At 43.9% G+C, this 24,774-nt stretch overlaps 2 protein-coding genes and 1 non-coding gene across 3 annotated transcripts in view; 2 read left to right on the plus strand and 1 right to left on the minus strand.

Annotated features, from left to right (window-relative positions):
* Window positions 1-6,598, plus strand: part of LOC116711019 (metabotropic glutamate receptor 7-like) — a 41,460-nt gene extending 34,862 nt beyond the window's left edge. Inside the window, exon 8 of the mRNA XM_032550390.1 lies at window positions 5,892-6,598. Within this exon, the coding sequence (XP_032406281.1) occupies window positions 5,892-6,209 (318 nt within the window). The 3' untranslated portion in view covers window positions 6,210-6,598. The remainder of the gene's footprint in view (window positions 1-5,891) is intronic.
* A 5,954-nt stretch (window positions 6,599-12,552) lies between these two features.
* On the minus strand, window positions 12,553-14,838 carry LOC116709808 (nuclear factor 7, ovary-like). The gene is made up of 2 exons (XM_032548461.1): window positions 14,789-14,838; window positions 12,553-13,818 (listed from the first exon to the last, which is right to left on the minus strand). Exon 2 carries the CDS (start codon window positions 13,799-13,801, stop codon window positions 12,629-12,631), a length of 1,173 nt encoding a protein of 390 aa, XP_032404352.1. The 5' UTR covers window positions 13,802-13,818; window positions 14,789-14,838; the 3' UTR covers window positions 12,553-12,628.
* A 9,716-nt stretch (window positions 14,839-24,554) lies between these two features.
* Window positions 24,555-24,745, plus strand: LOC116711269 (U2 spliceosomal RNA). Its single transcript, XR_004337202.1, has one exon. It is a non-coding gene; the product is annotated as a U2 spliceosomal RNA (small nuclear RNA).
* The last annotated feature ends 29 nt before the right edge of the window (window positions 24,746-24,774 follow it).

The following is a 24,774-nucleotide window of genomic DNA, read 5'->3' on the forward strand; positions in this document are numbered from 1 at the left end:
AATGGTTCTATGTGCCTGGAAAATACTTAATTCTGCCCTTTTAATCACAAACTGAGGAGTTTGGTGTTTGTGTCTCACACCGGTCACCAACTGGAAGGAGACGAAGACTGAAAGGTTAGCATCTTAAAGGGTAGCGTTAGCCTCTGCTAATTCTTTTATGTATTTAGCAGTTTAGCATTTATATAACTGAGATTTTTGTTCAGTGAGTTAGCAGTTGGTGAATCTAACTGTTTGGTTAGTCGTACCCACCACTGGCAATAACTACTGCTGATTTTAGTGTAAACATATATTCTCCATTACAACCATGGTGGCCATTTTGAAAAATATCTAAATACAAGATGAAGAAAATATATATGATTTCCATGGTTCAAAATACGTAGGATGGTGTCACAATAATCACATTCATCTAATTGGCCATTTTAGTGCAAAAATGTTGTAAATAGAAATAAATCTGATTTCTGTGTCCAGTTATGTACGACTTGACATTAAAATTATTAATCTGTGATTAATATTGGCAAATTTAGTGCAAAAATAAATCTTCATTGATGATCATGAAGATTTTGGTCTTCAGTGAAGATGGCGGCCATCTTTAATTTTTCAGTGGCTAATGTTTTTTTATGATGACATCAGTGTTAAACTCAGTTCTTCTACTGACTTGTGAATTTCTGAAATATTTAATCGTTTGCTTTAACTCCAAACACTTTAGATGAAAAATAAACTCGTCTTTACGCCTCAAACAGAAAACCTGCTGCTGCTTCGGCCTGATGACGAGTTAACCAGCTGCTGCCCCCTGCTGTCCATATTTAGCTTCAAAGTAAATATTAACTTGATAATTAAATTCTCAGTTTAATAATATTTGATTAGTAAACTTAATATTTAGCTTCAAGCTAAACTTTGAAGTTAAAGTTTAGCTTTAGAAACTTTTGAGAATAGTAAAGTGAACATGATGAATTATTTAACGTCTGTATGATCTGATTATATTTTTCTGTATATTATAATTTGGACTCTTTGTAATAAACTGAACTTATTAAAGACAAAAATAAAATATAGTTATCTTAAATCTTGTTAGCTGCTGCTGATTTTATCACCTCCATCTTGTATGAACCTTACAGGCTCCGCCTCCTTGGTGCTGCTGGAGGTCAAGGGTCAAGTAGAGGGAAAACCCAGAAAACTGGGCTGAATGTTTGGAAATAAAACCTGTTTCTGTGGGTGTGATGATGTGAGCTGCAGCGTGTCGAAGCGACGCTGTTCTCCTGTAAGCGCTGCCGGCGCTCAGCAGTGAGAAGTTGGACCGGACTGACCCGGCGGTTCTGTTCCTGTTGGTTTTCTGAGCGTCTCAGCGGCGCTCAGGGCGCGGAGCTGAACTGAACCCCCTGCTGTGCCTGTCCTCACATAAAAGCAGCTTTTCAGCTGCAGCTCAGGAATCTCTTTGGCCTTGTTGACTGTTTCTTGGTGGTAGCTGCAGATGTTTTCATGTCTGTGTGAGGATTTGTGTTTGCAGGCAGGCCTGGGCTGACTTTGCTCTGCTTTGTTGGAGGATCTGAAAGGCTGCGGCGGCTCGGCGGCGCCGGCTGACTCTGAATGTGGGAGCAGCAGCCTGAGGCGGCGGGATATCTGGGAGAGCGAGTCAGAAAGCAGAGTGTTTACCTGTTATCTCCCTGCTTTACACAGACTTTACCTTCCTCAGCTGCTTCCATTCACACACATCTGCAGCTTTAATAGCACAGAAACAAGCCTCAGTGTTCAGCATGTGAACGCGTTTCTCTTCTTTTGTGTCAAAAAAGGACCAAGGAATATTTAAAAATGATTAGATTTTTATTTTCTACTTCAGAAAAAAAATATTTCAATGACTCAAACAGAAGGGAAAGATGGCAAATTTGTTCAACCACAGATCTGGTTTTCACTTTTCTGTCCAAACAGCTGGAACAAGCAAAAAGACAAAATAATAAAAATAGTTTCTTTATTTTCTGCTGACACAAATTCTGCAGAATATCCGGTTTGAAACATTGGGATGTTTTCCATCTGAAGCTGGACAGGAGGAAACTGTCCTCAAAGCTCTTCAGTTACAGTCTGGGCTGCAAAAAATACATCTTAGTTTCTACAGAAAATAACTTAGTTCACTTCAAATAAGGCAAAATAACTTGCAACTAGCTTTTTCTGCAAGATATATAAGCTTGTTTTAAGTCAATAATTATTGAATAATACAGTACTGGTTCCACTGATTATTTCACGTATAAAACAACATTTTTCCCACGTTTTATGTAAAATAATCTGCTAGTGGAACCAGTTCTTTTTTGTCAGTGTTAAGAAATTATTGATTGAATCAAACTCCTACATCTTGCTGAAAAGTTACTTGTAAAGTTTTGTTTTCAACTGAACTGAGATATTTGCAGTAGAAAAACCTGGTAGTAAGATTTTGTGTTTTTACAGTGTAAAGGATTCCTGTAGCTGCAGATTCAATCTTCGCTTCAGATGATCCAGCCTTCACTGAAGGAATGCTTTAAAATATTTATTTTGTTCTTTAAAAAGGAATTGAATAGTTTTTTTTTTTACATCCTTTAATGTATTTCCAATGTATAAAATAAAATTAAATACAAACTGTGCAGATGTGCCATTAATGGTCAGAATAATCAATTACTAGAATAATTTTTAGCTGCAGCCTTAATTATATTCACCTCATCCAGACACTGGAACGGCCCCATTACGGACTGGTTTTAAAGGACTGGCACCATTGACCATCTAATGGTCTGTTTTATTGGATCCAGGAGCAGAAATCTAGAATCCCATCTCTGATTAAAAACCTGATTCAGCCTTCAGCTCATGGCTTCATTCTCCCAGTAGAGGAGACGCCGCCGGCTCTCCTCAGACTGTTAGCCATAACCTGCGGCCGGCTGCGACGCGCCGCAGACCTCAGAGAGCCAGATAACGGGATGAAGCAGCTCCAGGGCGACGGGCGTGAACGGAGAGAGGCTAAACTGCTCTGAGGTCAGCAGAGCCGGCTCCGCTCCACAGAGACTACGGCCCTGTGGGGCAGATTTGTAACGTGTGATTTGGGCGACGTAAATAAACCTGAGCGCTTTGCCTCCGACAGCAGAGATCAGTGGCGGAGCAGAGAGGCTTTCTGAAGCTTAGCAGGGACGCTGAGAGCTGAGAGAGGCAGGAGGAGATAAACAGATCCACTGATCTGCTGCTGCAGAGCTTCAGAGAACAGAATCATCATCTCTCCATACTTCCTGTTACAGCTCTATAAAACGTGCTAAAAATAAGTTAATTTCCACACAGCATCAATACGTTAATACATTTTTAATTATTATTAATGTGGACACTCAGCACTCAGCTGTCAGCTACTTGTATGAACTTGTTTTGATCTGGAGAAACGACCAACGTGAAATGGTGAAGGAAAGCCAAACAGGCGGAGCAGAACCTGCTGCTGGCAGAGCTCTGCCCATTACGCAGAGAATGTCTCTCCTTTCTGTCCACCACACTGCCACAGGACGGGACGGCCTGACCCGTACGCAGGGTTCCCCCGGAAAACCACATAGTCCTGTTGGGATGGTGACCGTTGTCACGTTAGCGCTGTGTCACATTAGCATTGTCATGTTAACGCTGTGTTACGTTAGCGTTGTCACGTTAGCACCGTGTCACATTAGCACTGTGACACGTCATCTTTGTGTCACGTTAGCGTTGTCATGTTAGCGCTGTGTCACATTAGCATTGTCACGTTAGCGCTGTGTCACATTAGCATTGTCACGTTAGCGCTGTGTCACATTAGCATTGTCATGTTAGCGCTGTGTCACGTTAGCATTGTCATGTTAGCGCTGTGTCACGTTAGCATTGTCACGTTAGCGTTGTCATGTTAGCGCTGTGTCATATTAACGCTGTGTCACGTTAGCATTGTCACGTTAGCATTGTCATATTAACGCTGTGTCACGTTAGCATTGTCACATTAGCATTGTCACGTTAGCGCTGTGTCATGTCAGCGCTGTGTCATGTTAGCGGGTCTCTGAGGCTGAAGCAGAACCACATGAACATCTCGGATGAAACCAGTTTGAGGTTCAGGAACTGAGGGAGTGAAGAGCCGTGCTGCTCTGTGATTGGCCAGCAGCTATGAGCCTCTCACTTGTGGAAAAGTGGGTCAGATAGAGAAAGAAAAGCATCAGTAATGATGTGGAGTGTTTACAGAAATGAAAGGAACATCCAGAGATAAGAAAACGCTTCAGAGTTAAATATTCTGCTTAAAGTGACGCTGAGAGGAATTGAGACTGAAGAGCATCTCTAATATTCACACCATTTCCTCACGTTGTCTTCCTGCTGCTGTAATTATCCTTTCTGCTATTTTCCTGCTTTGCTCACATTCTTTCATACCACTAAACACTCAGTTATTCTACAAATATTAAAAAGGCTCCACATTTTTACATTGATGTAAATAATTTGGATAAATTCTGTCTTTAAATGCAATGGAATGTGTTCACTCCAGATTTTGTAAATATAGAATCCATGTACATGCATATGTACAGTTAAAACCAGAAGTTTACATGCGCCCAATAAAAAGCTACACCCACCACTTATCCTCCTTCGGATCAAACTCACTAAAATGATTTCTGTTTGCTAAAAGCCTCAGTTATGAGGGAGAGAATCTCTCAGATTTATTTATTAATGTCTTCAGAATCACAGGCACTGTCTGTAAACAGCGAGGGAAAGCCCAGATTATGCATCTGTTTGGTTTTGTTTCATGATTGTTGGAAATGAGTTTTCTGTGCTTCCGTCTGGGGCCGAGCGGTTGGCTTCATCTCAGGGTGAAACCGGGAGAGGAACGATCAGGAGGAAGCAGAACCTGTCACCACTTCCTGTTCCCGCGTGTTAGCGGCCGGTTAGTGGCCTTTTAGTGGCCTGTTAGCCGTCAGTTAGCAGCAAGTGACCAGGCAGAAAGCGACCTGTTAGCAGCCTGTTAGCCAACTGTTAGCCGCCTGCAGTTCGATAAGCAGGCAGCAGATCAGGACGATCTCTGTGTCTCTGATTCTGCTGCTTCTGTCCTTATCTGTTCTCGTCTCTGGGATCAGGATCAATTAGTGTTTTCCCTTCTGAAACAATGTCTGCTACCATCTCACTCACACACACACACACACACACACACACACGCACACACACACAGTGAGTACCCCACATTAGTGGAAGTAGTGACCTGAATCCCAATAACAACAGCTGCTGTTTAACAACCGCTGCTGTTTCTGCTCTATCTAACATGTCATCTTGTGTTCCAGTTCTGATCCGGTTCTGATCTGTATCTGCTCCGTATCTGATCCTGTTCTGATCCTGTTCTGGTTCTGATTGTTATCCGGCTCCATCTTTAGTTTTCTTTCGCACCGACCTGAAGGCAAAGGTCTGGTTTTCCTCCAGATGGTTCTGACTGGAGAAGGTTGAAAAGTTTTTATTGGTCTGCGAATCAACCTGGGCCTGAGCTGCAGTCTGATTGGCTGTTCACCGGATGCTGTTGTCTGATTGGACCTCGGATGCAGAAACAGCGGCTTTAACCCTCGGTTCCGTCTGGAGAACATTTCTGCTTCTAAAGCTGGAAGGTTCTGGATTCAGAACCTTCAGAACTTTATCTATCCATCCATCAATCAATTGTAAAACATAAAGTCAGTGGTTCACTGCATTCCTCTACTCCTGGTGCTGGTTCCAGTTCTGGTTCTGGTTCTGGATGGGTTCAGCAGGCGGTGGCTGGACCTTCAGAACCAGGTTATGCTGGTCAGGAACACACAGGGCGATAAAAACAATCCTTCACCGTAAAACCCGTCCAGCCGGTTCCGCCTGGTTCCGTCCAGCCGGTTCTGTCCAGCAGGGACTGGGCCGCTGCGGTTCCTGGTTAATCTGGTGCTTTCTGTCCCCAGCTCTACATCCAGACCTCCACCCTCACCGTCTCCATGAACCTGAGCGCCTCCGTCGCCCTTGGCCTGCTCTACGTGCCCAAGGTCTACGTCATCATCTTCCACCCGGAGCTCAACGTCCAGAAGAGGAAGCGCTCCTTCAAGGCCGTGGTCACCGCCGCCACCATGTCGTCCCGGCTGTCCCACAAGGCCGCCGACCGGCCCAACGGCGAGGCCAAGACGGAGCTGTGCGAGAACCTGGAGCCCAACAGTGAGTCTGGCGGCTCCGGCCGGCCCGCGACCCTCATGTTTATCACCCGCATGGTCGTTATTAATTATTGATTTGTGTGACGTTCCAACGTTGCCGTCCAAATCATGGTGGAAGAAGAAACTGGACTCGCGTCGTTGATTCCTGAGGGAAACAGGAAGTCAGGGCTCAGTAATTCTCCGTTTAGCTCTGAGCGCTTCGTCACCGGAGGAACGCTGAAGCCAGGAGAGCAAACCAGGCTGCTCTGGTCTCAGCATGGCCCGGCCCGCATGCTGCATGGTCCAACGGGTCGCTCCTGGTTCTGGTTTGGTTCTGTTCAGACCCAATTAAAGAAGCAAACATATTTTATCATCCTGTTTAGCTCAGACTGAGCACAGAAACAAAAACCAAACAATCTGTGGGAACAACAAACCTCAACCAGCAGGAGGTCAGGATGGATTTAGATAAAAAGTCATGAAGCCTCGTTCATGAATCTGATCTACAGCAGAATATCTACGTCTACAACGAGAGCATGAGGGATTATTTCACATCTTTTCCACCATAATGTGATATTTTATAAAAACAAATAAAAATCTGCAGCAGAAGTTTTCACACCCTGAAGCTAAAACTGATTCATTCGGTTTCAACATTCAGTCTGAATGTTCGCATGAATCTGATTCACTGAGTTCACCAGCAGCAGCTCTACGCTAAAGAGTCCCATCGTTTAGGGTCCCATCGTTCAGGGTCCCATTGTTCAGAGCAAAGAGTCCCATCGTTCAGAGCAAAGAATCGTTCAAAAGAATCGTATTGTTTCTCTGATCTCTTCATGGACGATAAAAACTCGAAGTTGGTCTTCAGGAAGTGAAAATCGGTCCGTTTTCATGACCGCTTTCCTGTCAGGTTGGTGAAAACATGAACCTTTCCAGATTCAGTCGGTTCTGAATCAGAACCGACTGAATCTGGAACGGTTTTGGTTTTGGGTCAGAACTTCTGACCCAAACCCTCCAGCTGCTGGTTCCAGGCGGTTCCTGCTGCTTCGTCTTTCAGCTGAACATTAACGGTGGAAGGAGGTTGGAGATGATTTATCATCCTAAACCGGACGGTGAGGATCTCACTGAATGACCGGGATAAATACCTGACCTCTGACCTCTGACCTCCTGTCGCCCCCGTCAGGTTCCTGGTAGTCATGGCGTCTCTTGTCGTCCGCAGGTCCAGCAGTGAAGACCAAGTACGTGAGCTACAACGACGTTGTGATCTAACTCCATCCTCCATCTGCAAGCGGTCTGCTGGTCCGATCCTCTTCAGCCGGGGAAACGGGCCGCCGGTTCTGTTCTGATCCACCGGATCCGCTTTCCTCTGAGCGTGGACTCATGGGACGGAGGCGTCTGACCTGACGGAGGGTCGGCGCCGAACCCGGAGCGTTCTGGAGGCTGATCCATCTGTCGCTCTCTTTCATCGGACCCGTCCTTCGGTTCTGCTCGTTCTGGTGCCGGGATGACTCTGGCCCCGCTGGCAGATCCGTTCTGCTTCCTGGATGAACATCTTATTGTTTTCTTTGTGTTTATTGAAGCCATGTTTGGGTTCACACCTGCAGTGCTGAGCTCATGCTGCCACCTGGAGGCTGGAGGATGAAACCCGTTCAGAACCAGTGGAACCGGTCCGCTGGTTCTGGACTGAGACTGAGGCGCGCGGTGAACACACCACCACCTTCACAGCTTCATGTAATTATCGATGGTGCATGTTTTATTTGGTTTGCAGGTCCATGTTCGTGCTCTAACTTTGGGAACTCCACATCCCAGAAGGCTTTGCAGGATTGTGGGAGGAGCTGTGAGAGGAAGTAGCAGCTGTGATGTGCCAGTGCTGTCGTTTGCGTGTGCGTCCGTTCCCATCCTGTCCGGTTCCCAGCTTGTGTTTGCGGTTCCTCCGTCTGTGGCTCTTTGTGTTTCTGTGGCGGATCTGAGGCGATGGTTTCTGTTAATGTGCCTGTTCTGCATGTCCAGTCCGACCCGCCCGACCTCCAGAGACCCGAAGCGTCTCCAGTTTACAGTGGTGGGCACACTTATGCTAACATGCTAATGCGCTAGCAGCAGAGCTAGTTTTTTGTTTGGTGCAGGTGTGTCCAAACGTGTTGTCATGTGCGTCAAAAGCTAAGAACATTGTTAAAAAATAAAGCTGGGGTTTATTGTTGGCTGAGTTTTGGTAGAGGAAAAACTCGTTTGCTTTATGGAGAGAAAAGCACATTGTTTATTGTTAGCTCTGGAAACAGGATTTGGATTGCTTTCTTTCAAAACGCTGGCGATGTTTTGCCAGGTTTACTAAGATTACTTTTCACTGGATAAATATGGTTCTACTTATTATAAAACACATGAGTACTTTACATTTTCCTTTGTAATACTTATAATATTAATGTCAGTAATAATTTTACCCAAATTAAAATTAAAAGTCTCCCTCTGTATGAACCACCGGTGCCGGATGGGCCCCATTTATATGATTGTTGAATTGAATTCGTCACCCACAAAAAATCTGTCCGCTTTGGACACAAAGTAGTTCATTTGGTCCCCAAAGATTTTCTTCTGGGCCTCCAGGGATTACAATAAAATCCCCCCAAAAACGAAACAAATCAACTGGGCACACACATCGTTCAACCAGACATAAACCTAAACACACATTTTGTTTCCAAACTCCACTGAAGTTTATTTCACACTTCAGGTTGCAACGAAACAAACTACAAATCTTCTTTACCTTGAAACACTTTTGTGTAACTGTTTTTTGTTTTTTTCATTCATTCACACCGCTTCCCGCGCCACCCCTAGGGGGCGCGCCCCGCACTTTGGGAACCACTGCCGTAGTTTAACATCTTGGTGTTTATTCTACCTTTGAAAATGTTTAGCACACTTAGCTTCACCTCAGTCGTTTTGTCTGGATAACAGCAGCCGATTCGTTCCTAGTCACAATAACTTCATTTAAAATAAGAAACATACAATAACAGCATTAAATAATAAAAACATCAGTATCCTAGGGCATTACAGAAAATGAAATTGTTTTTTTATGTTAGCGGTTTTGCTTCTTTGCTAACTTTGAAAATGTTTTACACACTAATTCTCCCCTAAATGTTTTATTTTGGATAAAGGCATCAGACTCGTTTCTTATCACGTTTTTTTCTCTTTCTGAAAACTTTGTTTAAAATAAGAAACATACAAAAGCAAAGCTAAACATGGACACAACAGAACAAGATACAAACATAAAGACAACATTTAAGGGCATTATAGAACATGTAAATTGTGCTTTTTATTCCAGTTAGCACTTTAGCATTAGCTTCTGCTAAATACCTTGTTGGCGTAGCAGCTTAGAATTAGCAGAAGTAATGATAATGATTAGCGCTTTAGGGTTAGCGCAGCTATCTGTTTAGCTAGCGGTGCCCACCACTGCCAGTGTGGAGAAATGGAGCAGCTGAGTGAATGTGGAGCAGAGGTCATCAGGATAACTGCTGGTCCAACGCCGGGTTCACAGCGCCAAGCTGCTTCACTTCTGACTGGACTCCAACATGGAAACGTCACCAACAGCTGGAGGACCGGCAGAACGGTTCTGAGCGGCCCGGTGGCGTTAGCTTAATGCTCTCTAGCCTGGATGCTGGCTAGAGAGCATCAAGCAGCAGGTGACCAATCATGATGTGATGTATGACATCATCTTTAGGGGTCGTCACATCTCAGCCTGACCTTAGTATCGCCCACTTTAGCCGATCCATGACGGGTTCAGAAGTTTTCACTTTCCTGTCTGGTCTGAAAGCTTGGCTCTTCTTCACCGCAGTTCTGGTGAAACGCAGGTTCTGGCACGTTTCACCAGAACCCGTCTGGACCAGGAGACCCGGGTTGGTTTGGCCTGAACCCGTCCGGATCAGGAGACCCGGGTTAGTTTGGCCTGAACCCGTCCGGACCAGGAGACCCGGGTTGGTTTGGTAACCAGCAGCTAGCCAGAAGACGACCTCCTGCTTCCTCAGCCAATCCCTGATCGTCTCCAAAGTGTTGCTGTTTTCTGGGATGGAGATGATCGGTGAACGTTTCCCAGCGGTTTGAAAATCAGAAATGTTCTGTTTGTACTTTAGTTGTTTTCAGATCCTGGTTGGTTAGGAATCTGTCAGCTGGTTGTTAGCACTAAGCCAAACTGATTTAAGGTTTTATTGGAAGTTTTCCTTTAAGGAAGGTTTCCCGTCACAGCGACTCCCTCGGTGTGTTTCTGCAGAGGGAGCGTCTGTTTGTCCCACCGTCCCTGAAGAACCTGGTGATTTCATGGACTGCTGCTGTGGAGATTGTCGATGCATGCCTGATATGTTCGATGTTGAAACTGAATCAGAAAAAAAGTTGAAAATAATGAAATTGTCGAAGCACAGCTGATTCCACACGTCTGCTCTGAAATGTAACGTTCTTTTCTTTGGTTCCTGTTCTTCACTGTTGGTTCCTCCGATACTTTCTGCAGAACTTGGATTTTCCCGGAGAAGCTCTGGGAAACAGGAAGTTAAGTATATATATTTAAAAAGAAAGCATGTATGTTTTCTACTGTTTGTACCTGGTATTTTCCTGTTGCCCTTGCTGCTTCTGTGCCAATGTTGTGGGAGAGATTTACATTTGGCCACTCATGCAACTATTCTGTGGTGTTGTCTGAGAATGTATTAACATGAAATAAAAGCATTTGTTATTTTTTCTACATGTTTTCCTCTCAGCTGAACGCTCGGCTCTCATTTCTAGAAACATTTATGAGCGGCTGTCAAAAGGCGAACGACTCCATTCCGGCCCACAGAGCCGCGTTTTTCCTCAAACACTCAGCTGGAAAAACTCACATCAGGAGGAACCAGGTCCAACACACCGGAACCACAGAACTGGACTCGCCTCCAGAACCTCGCCCGAAATTCAGACATTACAAAAGATCACAAATCACTTCAATAAATAATGCAGGAAATTCAAACAGTTTCATAAAACTTAAACAGGATGAATGGATTGATTATTAGAAGAATCCAGCAGAAATTTGTTCGTATTTAGAAACTTTTCCTGGTCTGAACTGAATGTCACATTGGGCCTCGCTTCACCCACTGCATGAATTCATATTTTATAAATATATTTCTTTTATTTTTGTCTGTCTTAATAACTATACATTTCTGTTTATAGAAATTTATAGTTATTAAGTCAGACCAGACAAAAAAAACAAAAACACAATAACTGGATTTTCATATCCATCCAACGGTGAGAGAAAAATCTACTTCCTGTTCATTTCTGTGAACAAGTTGAGTTTTAGTGAAAAGGAAAAGTCCTCTGTTTCCTCGGCTGGTTCCAGTGGACCCAGAACAACCGGACTGGGAATCTGGAGTTTTCCTCCCAGTTGGTCGGTGCAGAGAAACTTCATGTTGTTTCAATCAGCGCTGCGCTTCGGACAGTTAAAGTGCTGATCCGCTGCTCCTGCTGCCTCTTATCTCTGATTTCTCACAGAAAAATGTGATGACAAATATTTCAGTGTTTGAACCTTTTATTTGAGATAAGGCCTGCACGGTGGCGAGGCAATTAGGAGAGGAGAAAAGACCCGGACGGTTATCGATGCCATCAGGCGGGAACGGGACGCTATTGCTCTGCTGCGGCTTATTTAGCTCCGCAGCATCGGCGGCTCTCCGCCTGATGAGCTCCTCCTGGGAGATAGCAGGAGTCAATGGAAACCAATTTAACTCGTCCAGTTATTACCTCGCTGCCTCCCGCCTTTATTCCGGGGACAAACAGGAAGAATGGGCCGGAACACGCTGACCCTGAGGAGCTGGAATCAGCTGGATCCAGACGGAACCGGACTGATCCAAACACTGAAGTGTGTGTGTGTGTGTGTGTGTGTGTGTGTGTGTGTGTGGGTATCAGCTGCTGGAGAACACAGAACGATGCAAGTCAAGTTGATCAACTTGGCAAGTTTCAGAAACGAGGCGTTCCAAAGTGCTTCATATGATAAAAACATCAGACATAATCAGTTTTATTGCACTGAAAAACAAAACCTTTCCAAGTATTTTGGTCCAGTTTTTAATGCAGATATTTTAATACATGGAAAATATGACAAAACTAATTTACAAGTACATTTTTAACAACATATAGAAGCTTGTTTTAACCCAATAATTCCTTAATATTGATGAGAACTAGTATCAGTAGTAAAGCAACAATCACCAAACATTTACATTTTGACAAATCCGATCATCAACAATAATCATCGTTAATAATATTAATAAATGTTCCAGTTATCTTGAATCAAAGGTAACCAAGCAGTGCTCTACCCTCCTGGTTCTAGTCAGAACTCCAGCAGCAGCGTTCTGGACCGTTGGGTTGTCAATCAGACCTGTGAAGACGCTGCTGCAGGAATCAGAGCCACTAAAGAGAAACTAAAGCCTGGATGAGTTTCTCTGATCTGAGACTTTAGTCCTCTGATACTGGAAATGTTCTGCAGCTGCTAGAAGGCCCACTCTGGAACCGGCTTTATGTGGCTCTGGAGGCTCAGGTCAAAGGTCACTTTGTTGCTTCGCTCCTGTTACTGAGAACTTCACAGGTAAAATCTGTATTTTATTCTCTGTGCCAAAGTGAGGGAACATCCTCTCACTGAAGGTGTGTGTGAAGGTGTGTATGTGTGTGTTAGTATCCAGATCAGAGAAGGACAGACTCCCTCCGTCCCAGTCCAGATTCACTCGGATCCTCTGGATCTTTTTCTGCTCTGGGAGAACAGTAAGAGGAACTCCTGGAGACCAGCTGTAATGTTTCCCTTCACTAAACCAGATCTCCCATAAAGCAGAGGTGATGTAGTTCTTCCTCCCTCCAGACTCTGATAACACACCGAGTCTCCAGGTCCCACCGACTCCGACATCGACGTCCCAGCTGTGGATCCCTGAGCTGAAACCTTCTGAACTCAGAACCAAACGGCATTTATCCAACCGCTCCGGATTATCAGGAAGCTGCTGCTGCTCTGCAAACATCAAACTGCTCAGATCGTCAGACAGGATGAGTTCTGGATGAGCCGTGTTTGGGTCCAGAACCAGAGGAGTGTAGGTCACCTTGTTCTTCATGTTGCTCCAGATGTTGAAGGCCAGGTTGCCCAGATGTTTGGCCTGGTCTATCAGAGCTCCTGAGGGCAGCTGTGGATCCTCCAGCAGGGGGCAGCGCTGGACTCTTTCCACTGCAGCCTTGTAGTTGTGCAGGAATGAGACGTCTGCAGCTCTCAGCTCCTCCTCTGTGGCTCTGACTGTGTCTGAAAGAGCTGCTATCTCTCTGCTCAGAGCCTCCATCTTCTCCTCCATCATCCCTCTCTTCTGCTCCTCTTCCTCCCTCAGTGCAGCCAGCCTGGCCTCCTCTTCCTCTACTAGAAACTGATGAAGCTTCTTAAACTGCTCAACAATCTGCCTCTCTGTGTGTCGGGCCTGGACCTTCATGTGTTCTGCTGTCTGATCAAACTTCTCTTTAACTTCCTTCTTCAGCTCCAGTTTCTTCTTTAAAGGCTCCAGAGATGTTTCCAGATTCTCTCTGTGATCCTGAGCAGCTTCATCGATGGGTCTGAATCTGTGGCTGGAGTGTTTATCTGAATCTCTGCAGACGAGACAAACTGGCTGCTGATGGTCCAGACAGAAGAGTTTGAGTTTCTCAGAGTGCAGACTGCAGAGATCCTCCTCTGATCTGGAAGCCATTTTGTCTCTGAGTGAAGCTGAAAACACAGAAGGTCCGGTCAGTTACGGCTCCACTCTGACTTCTTAAAGGTTTTATTAGTTTTATTCATCCGTCCACTGCAGACCCGCCTCCAGAGGAGATTAGCTATGACTAATTTTCAAATTAAATGACCATTTTCTTCATCACTAAGGCCATAATAATGTAAACAGTGACTATTCTCTGATCAACATTATGTGTTGCAGAAATCTAACTAATGTTTCAGATCTTTAAAGTCTATTTATTTACATTCAAAATCAGATAACGATGTGAGAAAGAAACGGTCTGAGCTGAGAGTGAATGAGAGTCTGACATATCTGTAATCCAGAAGACATTTTATCACGCTGACTGCTTTCTGTTGTGGCAACAAAGATTTCTTTATTATGTGAAAAACAAAAGGGAGAAAAATGAAGGAGGATTAGAAACTAAATATTTAGCTTGGAAGTCTGACATTTCTAAATGTAGACATGAACACCCATTTTTAAGACAAGCTAAATAAAATAAATCATTGCTGTTAATTTTTCATTGTCAGATAATTCATAGAGTTTCCTGTATCTCATTAAGCTCCTTTTGAATTCTTGAAAAGAAAAGAAAACTTTTTGGAGTAGAGACTGAGTAACATCAGGAAACCAAACAACATTTTTTGGATCTTGTAAATATCAACTTCCTGGATTTTCTTCCTCGTTTTCTGTTGGACTTCAGGTCCAGACGTCCAGAAATATTCCAAAATGTTCTCATAAAGATGTTAAATAAATAAATAAAAACCTCATGTGAAGTTGTTATTCTTGTGATATTTTTACCAGCTCAGTTTCTGATGTTTCAGAGTTTTTTCTGTTAAACTTTTATTTCATCTGCAAATAAAGATGGGATCGTATCTGTGCCGAAGCTTATTCAGATATTAAGGTTCAAATTTAGCCTTTAAACAGAAACGAGTGTGAATAAATCATAAATGTGCCGCAGCTGTTACCTACCTTTCAATCCTGAAGCGTTCTGCAGACGGAGCTGATTTCTCTCAGACCACTTCCTGGTTCATCTCAGGTGAGTCAGGAAGGGGGCGGGGCTTCAGCAGCTGAACAGGTTCAGGCTGTAAAACCTGTTCAGGCCTGAAATAGTTTCTCTGTGAGGCTTCAACCCGGAAAGGCCCAATCCGGTTGATCCAGGTGCGTTTTAACCAGGAATGTGTTCTGGGGTGAAGAGCAGCAGCCTGGATTATCACCATGTGAGCTCACAATTAAAAAGCTCTGCTTAAAGGACAAAATCCAGATTACAACCTGAGATGGAAACGTTTTAATCTGTTATGATTCAATAATTCATCATGGAATCCTGAAATATCTTTTTCTTTGTACCATCATTATTCATTTAGGGATTTTTTCTGTTTATTGTTATTTTTCAATGTAATTATTGTGGATTTATTTGTTCATTGATGTATGTTACCAAATTAGCAGGGTTAATTTTTTAAAATTTATTCACCAATTAGTGTGTATAACATTACAGAACAAACATTTATTTACAAAACATCAAATAACCAATTTGATTAGAGAATGAACAAAAATAAATGGACAAAGAGACAGAACATAACCAAATGGTGTCACAACAAAATAAATAAAAAGTTATATATATATATATTGTTGGAGTTACTGTACTTTCTATAATACTGGCTGCAGAAAAGAAAAAACTAAAGTAAAGCTTTTGTACTTGGACGCATTATTGAATCGAAGGATTTAACAGAACAAAAACACAATCATCAAAAAGTCTCCAAATGAATCCAGAGTTGGAGAAATTTAACTTACTAAAAGAGTTGATAGTTTGAAAAGTGATTAAATATTTACTGTTTTCAATTAAGGGGCGTGCTGTGGTGGCGCAGGGGGTTAGCCCGCCCCACACTTGGAGGCCTTAGACCCACCGACGTCGCGGGTTCGACTCCCGGTCCTGACGAACTTTGCCGCATGTCCTCCTTCAAAAAATGGTGCCGGCTCAGCTGGCTGCCTGCAGACGCAGCTCCTGTCGTGTGTGTGTGTGTGTGTGGGGGGGGTGTGTGTGTTAATCTGTGTATAAAAAAATTCTTGCTGTAACTGCGAAATAATTTCCCTGCTGGGATGAATAAAGTAATTCTTCTTCTTAAATAATTGTATTTACAGCGTAGGAGTTGTTGGATTCAGCAGATTGAAAACGAAATGAAGCTGCAGGTCAGAGCAGCGCTGACCTCTGACCTCTGATCAGATTGGAGGTGGAGTATTCTGGGAGCTGCTCACTGATCGGCTCAGTCAGCAGATGATCATCTGCTGTTGGAGGTAAAGAATCTCTTCAGAACCTTCTGGATCCCAAACCGAGTCAGAGAAGAATCCCTTCCCATCTGGGTCAGAACCCGCTCTGAGGTTCCGATCATTTACCCTGCATGATTCCCTGAACCCACCGGCTCCATCAGGTTCATCCGTTTCACTTTTCTTCTGTCGTTGTGAGTGAGGTTTGGATATGGAGACAGAAGAACATGTAATAATTTACTGTGTGAGAGAAAAGCTAAAACAAGAAATTAGGAAATACGATAGTTCTACGGGTTCTGTCTTTTCCTCTTTCTCTTTTAGCCTTTTATCTGCTGACACACACACGCTGCAGCCTACATAACCATGTTTATATGTAAACAGACTGAAACATGGAAATAACACAGGAGGCTCCTTCATTTCCCATCCGTCTGCCCCCGGTAGTTTTAGGCTGGAGAAGTTGATCCGGAGTGAAGTGAAGGCTGCGAACCTTGCTGTGCGGCGTTAGCTTTAACTGGGAGCGACGGATATTTACAAGCCACCGTCTTCTTAATTCATTATCGCTGAGCAATCCATGAAAACTTAAAAGCCCATTATGTTAGGAAGACAACAATCCATCCATCATTTTCTAACACCCTTGTCCCCAGTGGGGCTGTGAGGAGCTGCTGCCTCTCCAGCTAACGCTCCGGGTGAGAGGCGGGGTCACCTGGACGGGTCACCTGGACGGGTCACCTGGACAGGTCGCCAGTCTGTTGCAGGGAAGATAACAATGTGCATAGTATTTCTTTATTAGCGTTTGAAATACGACTGTCTTTTCTAGTTGTTATGGTAACTCAAACCGGAAACAAGAAAGCCGCATTTCGCTCATGCGGATGTGACGTCAGCGCCGTAGTGCAAAGAGCCAAAACGAAACGAAAAGTAAATGTATAAATAAAAAGTTAACTCAGAAAGATGTTAAAGTGAGAGCACATATCCATTGTCTTTATGGCTTTTCTATTTTTTGAATACTGGAGAAATTTGATGTGTTGTTTGAATTCCTCTGTAAAGGCTGAAAAACGAGGTTTCTGATTTGAGAATTTAGATTTATGTACAAAATATTTGGCGACTAATAAAATTAGATTAATAATATAAAAATGTTTTGTTTTATTAGTGGGATAACAGAAGAATCCAAACAACATTTCTACATAAGTGAGGGAAAAGTCATCAAGAATTGTTTGGGAAATAAACGTACAAATGTTCTTGTCAGAAAATACATGAGAAACAGCAAGAGCAGAATAAATGACAGAGATTTTCTTCATAGAGTTGGCAGAATGAACAGTTCGTGTCAGTTTCTCTTTTGTATCGTTGAAGGAAAAACTTGCAAGGAGAAAAACGATGGATCGTCTTAAAAGACACTTCTTTGATCTTTTTAATAATCAAATATTTAGATGGAAGACACCAGATTTTTTCCCAGTTCAGGTTGGAGGCAAAATTATTCCAATAAGAGAAAACATTAGAAACAGAGACGATGTTCTTCTGGAATAAAGCGCAAATATCACGGTTGTTCCTTCGCTTTGTTGTGGAAAAACACTAGTTTTTCGACCAACATTAGTGTCAGCAGGTCTGGACCCGGTGGAGTCAAACCAGAAATTACAGAAGATTTAAAAAGCTTTATAACACCATCAAAAACAAGAGCCTGTTCCTTAGTGGGATGGGAGACCAAACGTTTCTAGAAGTTCAGAATAAAACATTAAGACGCCATCAGGTCTGAAAGCTGCTGAACTAAGATGATTTCATGTTCAAACCAATTTTCCAAGAATAAAGATTTATGTTTGTACAGAATGTCTCCATTGCTCCAAATATGATATTAATGGGGCGAAAAATTGTGCTTGTAAATTAGAGAGCAGGAAAGAAGCATTTGTTTGTGGAAATCATGAAACTTTATGGTGAGTTTTTCAGTGTTGTAGTTGCAAAGGAGAATAAAATTAAGGAAACCAAGTTTTGAGAATAAATAGTTTGGTATAAAATTCCAGATTGAGGATGAATTTTTAAGAAACTGTTTAATCCAATTTATTTTGAAAGTATTGTTAAAGGTTGAAAAATTAAGAAAATTGAGGCCACAGAGTTCATATATATACAGTCAGGGGAACAGGAGACGTCCGGGGACAGTCAGGGGAACAGGGGACGGCCGGGGACAGTCAGGGGAACAGGAGACGTCCGGGGACAGTCAGGGGAACAGGGGACGGCCGGGGACAATCAGGGGAACAGGGGACAGACAGGGGACAGTCAGGGGAACAGGAGACGGCCGGGGACAGTCAGGGGAACAGGGGACGGCCGGGGACAATCAGGGGAACAGGGGACAGACAGGGGACAGTCAGGGGAACAGGAGACGGCCGGGGACAATCAGGGGAACAGGGGACAGACAGGGGACAATCAGGGGAACAGGGGACAGTCAGGGGTAGACAAGGCAACTCTGTGACTAGATTAACTAGAAAGCACAAATCCGAACAGTTTGTTCTGCAAAAACACAAAAGTCTTACCGTATTTATTTTTTAGTTTCTAGAGTAAATGTCTTAATTCACCTCAAATATGACAAAACTAACTTACAAGTAACTTTTCAGAAAGACTTATGAGCTTTTTGTAAGTCATTAACTCCTTAATATTGATGAAAAGTTACTTTTCCACTGGCAGATTATTTCACTTACCAAACATTTTTCCTGTTATAAGTGAAATAATCTGTCAGTGGAAATAGAACTAAATCAATACTCAAGGATTATTTACATAAAACACAAAATCCTATTTATTTCTGAAAAGTTACTCATAAGTTCATTTTTCCTTATTTTAAGTGTATTACGATACAATACTTGGTATCACTGAGTGTTTTTGCAGTGTGGATGAACATCATGATCATCAGCAGCTGTTATCTCAGCCTTCTGTTGCCCTGAAACCTCCTGAGGCCTTCAGGGCCTCGATCACAACGATCAGCTGCAGCTTCATCCTGAACATCAACGCTTCCTCCGCCGCTCAGAGCGACGCCACGCTGAGAGGAACCGAGCCCACGTCTGATCCTCTGCCTCCCCGATCCGACTACAAAACAGGAACCAGAGAGAGGAACCGACCCAACAGGAACCAGAGAGAGAGGAACAGACCTGCCGGACCGACAGGAAAACCCGGAGACCGGCTCAGAGAGACACAGGAAAAACGATCAGAAATTGCCAAATACAACAGCTGAGTGGAAACCAGCAACAGGCAGCCAATAACAAACAGGTGAATGGTAACTGGTGACCAGTAAGAAACTGGTAACCATTGAACATGAGTGATGTGAGTACTGCTGATGGTTCAAGTTCAGAGTTTCGGATCAGAACCAGAACCGGGACCTCGGTGTTCTGGTTCAACTCCAGGAAGTTCTGATTCCAAGCAGGAAGTCCTTTTAAGGTCATGGAAGATAATCTAGTTCAGTGAGCAGAAAACATCGAGATATTCTACATCTATGTTTAACCTGTTTTCTGTCAAAGAAACAAATTAAAAATAATGTTTGAACCTAATTTCACACCCAGAACCAGAACCAGAACCAGCTGGTTCTGGTTCACCCGGGGACCTGGATGGAAAACGCTCCGGGTCACATGACCTCTGGCGGCGCCCCGTCGCTCGGCTTCCCGTTTCTCTGTGGATTAAAATGCGGAGCGAGGATTTCTGGGCCGACATTAACGCCTCCTGCAGGTTTTCATCTCTGAATTTGGCCTCATTAATGCAAATGTTAAGCAAATGCAGTGTTTCCTGTTTCTTAAAACCTGTTAATTACAGCTTGCTGGTGGGGATTTCTCCCCCACATTAGACTAAAACCCTCCTGCAGCTTCATCTCCCCCAGATACAATTTCATGCTTCACAAAGTGCCGCGTCTTTAATTTCCTCGGCTGCTGCAGCCTGTGGAGTTAGCGGAGAACAACAGGTCATAAAAACAAACGGCTGAATGGATACGAAGGAGCGCCGGCTCATTAATCTACAGGCGGCTTCCTCTGAGGAACGCAGGCTGGTCTGGGGTCAGAGGTCACCGGAGGCTGCAGGCGGGAACGAATCCAGGCTTACTGACCGAATCTGAGGAGACGAAGAATCAACATGGAGAAACAGAAACGCTTTAATACGGAGAATAGCTTCAAACTAAATATTCAGATTCAAACTAAATATTCAGATTCAAACTAAATATTCAGATTTTAACTACATTTTTAACTTCAAACTAAATAACTTGATGTTCTCTGGACTTGAAAAAGCGCTACACAAATACAGCTCATTTAGTTAACAAGTTAAATACTCATGTGTAAACTAAATATGAATGAACAACATGGTGAAAAAATGACTGAAAAATTAACCCCCATTTTTTGTCTTGATGGCTAAATGACAGAAATTATTGCTGTTAATTTTTGACTGGGTGACTTTAAAATGGCGCCAACATGTTTGTGGCGAACAGGAAGCAGAAACCAGAGGAAGCCGCTAATATGAGTTATTTCTACGGTTTCTGATTATTTACAGTTTTCGCTTTAAGGAGCCTGAAAAGCCTCATGTTGGTGTGATTACCGTCTGACTCCGGGTTTAAAGTTGAGATCACGGCTGGAGTTTCTCCTTCAGACTTCCGGAGGTCAGGAGGTCAGAGTCGGTTCATCCAGTAATCCTGAGGTCACTTCCTGTCAGAACTTCCTGCTCCGCCTTATTGTTCGTTTTCTGCGGTTCTGGTGAAGTGGGCCGCTCGGTGTGGGCGGAGGAGGAGATGAGCCGTTTGCTGTGCTTTAATCATATTTCACGCCGACCTCACTTATCTTCCTCTGCTGTTGTTTAAGGCCTGTCAGAGCAGATATATCAGCCGCCGGCGGCCTGCTGCAGCGCTCTGAGGCTGCAGCACACCTTCAGGGTTCACACGTCACGCTGCAGCAGGACAGGCTGGAAAACTGGCTGCATATCTGCTTCATCCAGGTTCTGCCTTCCTCAGAGGAAACAGACAAACAACAACACTTTTTATGTGCGCTGAGCCGGTTTTAAAGCCAGAAAGAGTTGGGATGTTTCCCTCCTGATGATCCGGTCGACCCGGTTCTACTGGAACCAGAACTCCATCATCTGCTCCACCTCCAGCTGCTGTGGTTCTCCCAGTCAAACCAACCTGTTCCCCTCCTGGCCTGTGGGGGCGCTGCACCAAGAACCACTGAAGGAAACGACACAAAAACCTCTGAAGACACTGAGAGCAACTTCCTTCTTCACCAGATGGAAACAAGATGGAGGCGTCAGATTTGAGCGGTTGGAGGATTTCTCCTGCTAGCGCTAGGCTAACACGTTAGCTTTGGTTGTATTTACTACCTGCGCTGTAGTCCATGTTAAAAGTCCGTCTGTTTGTTTGGCACTGCATTACAACAAGATGTATCTGTTCTTTGGTAGTTCTAATCGTACGGAGCTGAGCAGGTTGTTTTTCTGTGCTTCTGTGTGGCTCGGTGGCGTGGAAGTGGCATCCCGGACATCCACCATCAATCCTTCTTTGGTCTTTCGTGTATGAAACCTGTGTGCGTTTTTATGATGTAAGTGTGCAGTTTTATGTCCGATATTTGTGTTTGTGTAGGTTGTTGGCCCAGGAGGTGATGGCGTCCTTGTGTTTCTCTGGCTGCCGACAATGCAGGCGTTTAATTATCATAGCTCAGGTTATATGTTATACTTTGCCAGATACATATTGTTATTGCATTAGGGTGACCAGACGTCCTCTTTTTCCCGGACATGTCCTACTTTTCAGACCGAAAAAGATGTCCGGGGGGAATTTAAAAATCGACCGGGATTTTGGTCAACTGCCTCAAAACACATTACATAGCTTACAGTGCATTGTAGGGCACTGCGCACGGCGCTGCGTGTCACGTAATCCCTGAGCCACGTCAGTGCGGGCAGCCCTGTTCGTAATCAGAACATGGCTGTCAGTACGCCAACAACATGCGAAAGCGCAAATGTATGTAGTTTTCCCGCTTTAAGACTTTCTGTCCAGCAACCGCCTCCCCCGTCCCAAGGTGTTCTGGTTTCCCCAACACCTCCCCCCGGTGCAGGTTCTCCTGGCTTTCCCAGCACCCCCCGCTGCAGGTTGTCCGGATTTTCCGAAAGTAAAATATGGTCACCCTATATTGTATTAGTATATGAGGGAATTACCGTTCATTTCATGTGTTCTGATGGTTTTTGTCGTGACTGTTCATTTGTGGTGTTGTGGCGCCCTCCGGTGGATTTCTGTGGTGCTGCAGGCCCTTTTCGTCCTGTATCTACATGTCGCTGTTTTTTGCTCACATGGCTATTAATATGTACCTTTATTGATTTTCTGTTTTCCGATAACCACACACACATATGAAACATCAATAAACTTCTGAGCTGCACCGTTGGAGTCGCCTTATTCCTTCTGACCGAGGAAGATTCGATTAATGAGAGATCTGGATTTAGCGCCTGTTAGACGCACACAGGCTTCTACAGTCCACTTCCTGCTTGACATTCACATGTGCATTCAAACCGAACCAGAGTTCACTTCAACCGAACCGAAACAAAAAGTTAAAAGCTGAAATAGCAGCATATAAATAAAACCGGAGAGTAGTAGGAGAATGTAACGGAGTGTAAAATGAGCTACATCAGGATACCTTCAGCAGTCAGGCAGCCACTGCAATACAAACCTTACAGAAACAGATTTAATTCATCATATTTTTATCTAGAGGAATATAAGTTTATTTAACTGAAAATGAATAAAAACTGTAAAAGAATCAAAACCTGCTGAGTCCGACGGAGATGAACTGAAATAAAGAAATGAATCAACATAAAGCTCAAACTCTAAAGGGAACCAGCAATCGCCGTTCAGAGCTTCATTATTTCACCGAAGCTTTGACAGATCGAACTGAATGTTGCTGCTCCAAACAGAAACATTCAGAAATGATTTGACCCCTGACCTCTGGCATTTATCAACAGTATGATGAACGGAATCTGGACCAGCGGAAACTTCAAACGCTTTCATCAGTGGGGGTCAGAGGCCATGCAGGCACCAAACCCCTGAATGAACCTCGGTGATCCATCAGCGTAGCACCTGAGCCGCGCCGCCATCTTGTCTTCATGACTTATAGAGGAGGCGGCCGGCGGTATTTCCTGTCGCCACTGATGGCAGTGGAAGCCATTTGTCACAACAACTTTACCTTCGCTGGAGGAGAAAGAGCAGGAAATAAATGATGGCCTCCTGGATCCCAGCTGGCCACTAATCTTTCCCAGATGAGCCGCTGAAGTCCAGACGGTCCGACGAAACCGCCGCCGGTCCCGAAGATGAACACCAGAGAAACACATGTCTGAAAACTGTCGGCAGCTCCAGAAGCTGCATATTTTTTCCTTGTGAAACTTTTTGCAGGAGGCCAAAGAAGAGGAGGGTCCTTTGGTCTTCATCCAGATGTGATGAGGTCATTTCCTCCTGATGTGACGACGAAACGATGAAGCAGGAACTGTGAACATTTATTAGCTCATTTTTCAAAATGATTCTGTTGAACCACAATTAAAAAGGAATGTCTGACTGTTGTTTCTGAAACAACCAATCAGAGCCAGGAGGCGGGTCTTAACGCTGTCAATCACCGCATGCCACTCAGACCCTCCTCCTTGTTCTCTCAGCTGGTTACCACAACAAAGCTTGGTATGAATGCTAAGGCTAATTAACATAGCCGCTGATACACGGCTTTCCTATAATGGAGCCAGTAGCACATTGAGCAGCATACACGTGAGTGATTGACAGCGCTGATTAGTTGTTTTTGGTCGGGTGCATTTCTTCAGAGTCAACAGCTGGGAGCAGATCGATCCTTTCACAGATGATCTGTTTCATGTCACACTGAAACAGTTTTAACTATTGAACAGTTTTAACTATATGAAAACATTTTTGTAAAAGTTTCATTCTGCAGCTTTAACAGAGGATCACAACAGTTTTGTCCGGACCTGTTTTTCCCATCGGCTCTGATCTGGCTCAGCTCTTCGTCTTTTCTGGTTCTATTGCAGCAGCAGGTGAGTGAGAAAGCAGAGGCCCGTTTATGTGACCACAGTGCCACCTTGTGGTTGGTTGTGAAACTTCCCCATTAAAATCCCAAACGGGTTCCGTCCAGTTAGGACATAAACCTGTAATTATTTTAATACAACTATGCTCCTATGAATTTATCAATTTCTCTCCTCAAACATACTTTAATCACATTTATTCTCCAACCTTTTAAAACGTGTTTAAAATTCAGGCTTTCTATTGGATTGCTCAGCGAGTCACATGACCAGAAATGACCGCGTCGGTTTCTTTTTCAAGCAAATCTTTAGTCATTTATCTTTATTTCCTGTTGAACATGACATCAGTTCAGTCTAACATCAGTCTAAACTTTATTCTCTATTTACACTGCTTGTTTTATGAGCGATAAAAATCTAAAGTTTTCCGAACCGGGAGTCAAAACGGGATGTTCGAGGTTGAAATGGTTTCCTTTTCCTAGCGTCTGGCATCGCTTCTCGGCCTTTTGGCTAAGATCAAGTGTAGTATCTGTTCTTATCAGTTTAATATCTGATACGTCCCCTACCCGGGGACCATATATTAAATTGATTTTTGGAGCAGGGAGATGGAATAGGGGCTTGCTCCGTCCACTCCACGCATCGACCTGGTATTGCAGTACCTCCAGGACCGGTGCACCCCCTCATGCTGTTATATGGAAAGACTGAGATGG

Source organism: Xiphophorus hellerii, chromosome 20, assembly GCF_003331165.1.
Source record: "Xiphophorus hellerii strain 12219 chromosome 20, Xiphophorus_hellerii-4.1, whole genome shotgun sequence".
NCBI classification, from domain to species: Eukaryota; Metazoa; Chordata; class Actinopteri; order Cyprinodontiformes; family Poeciliidae; genus Xiphophorus; species Xiphophorus hellerii.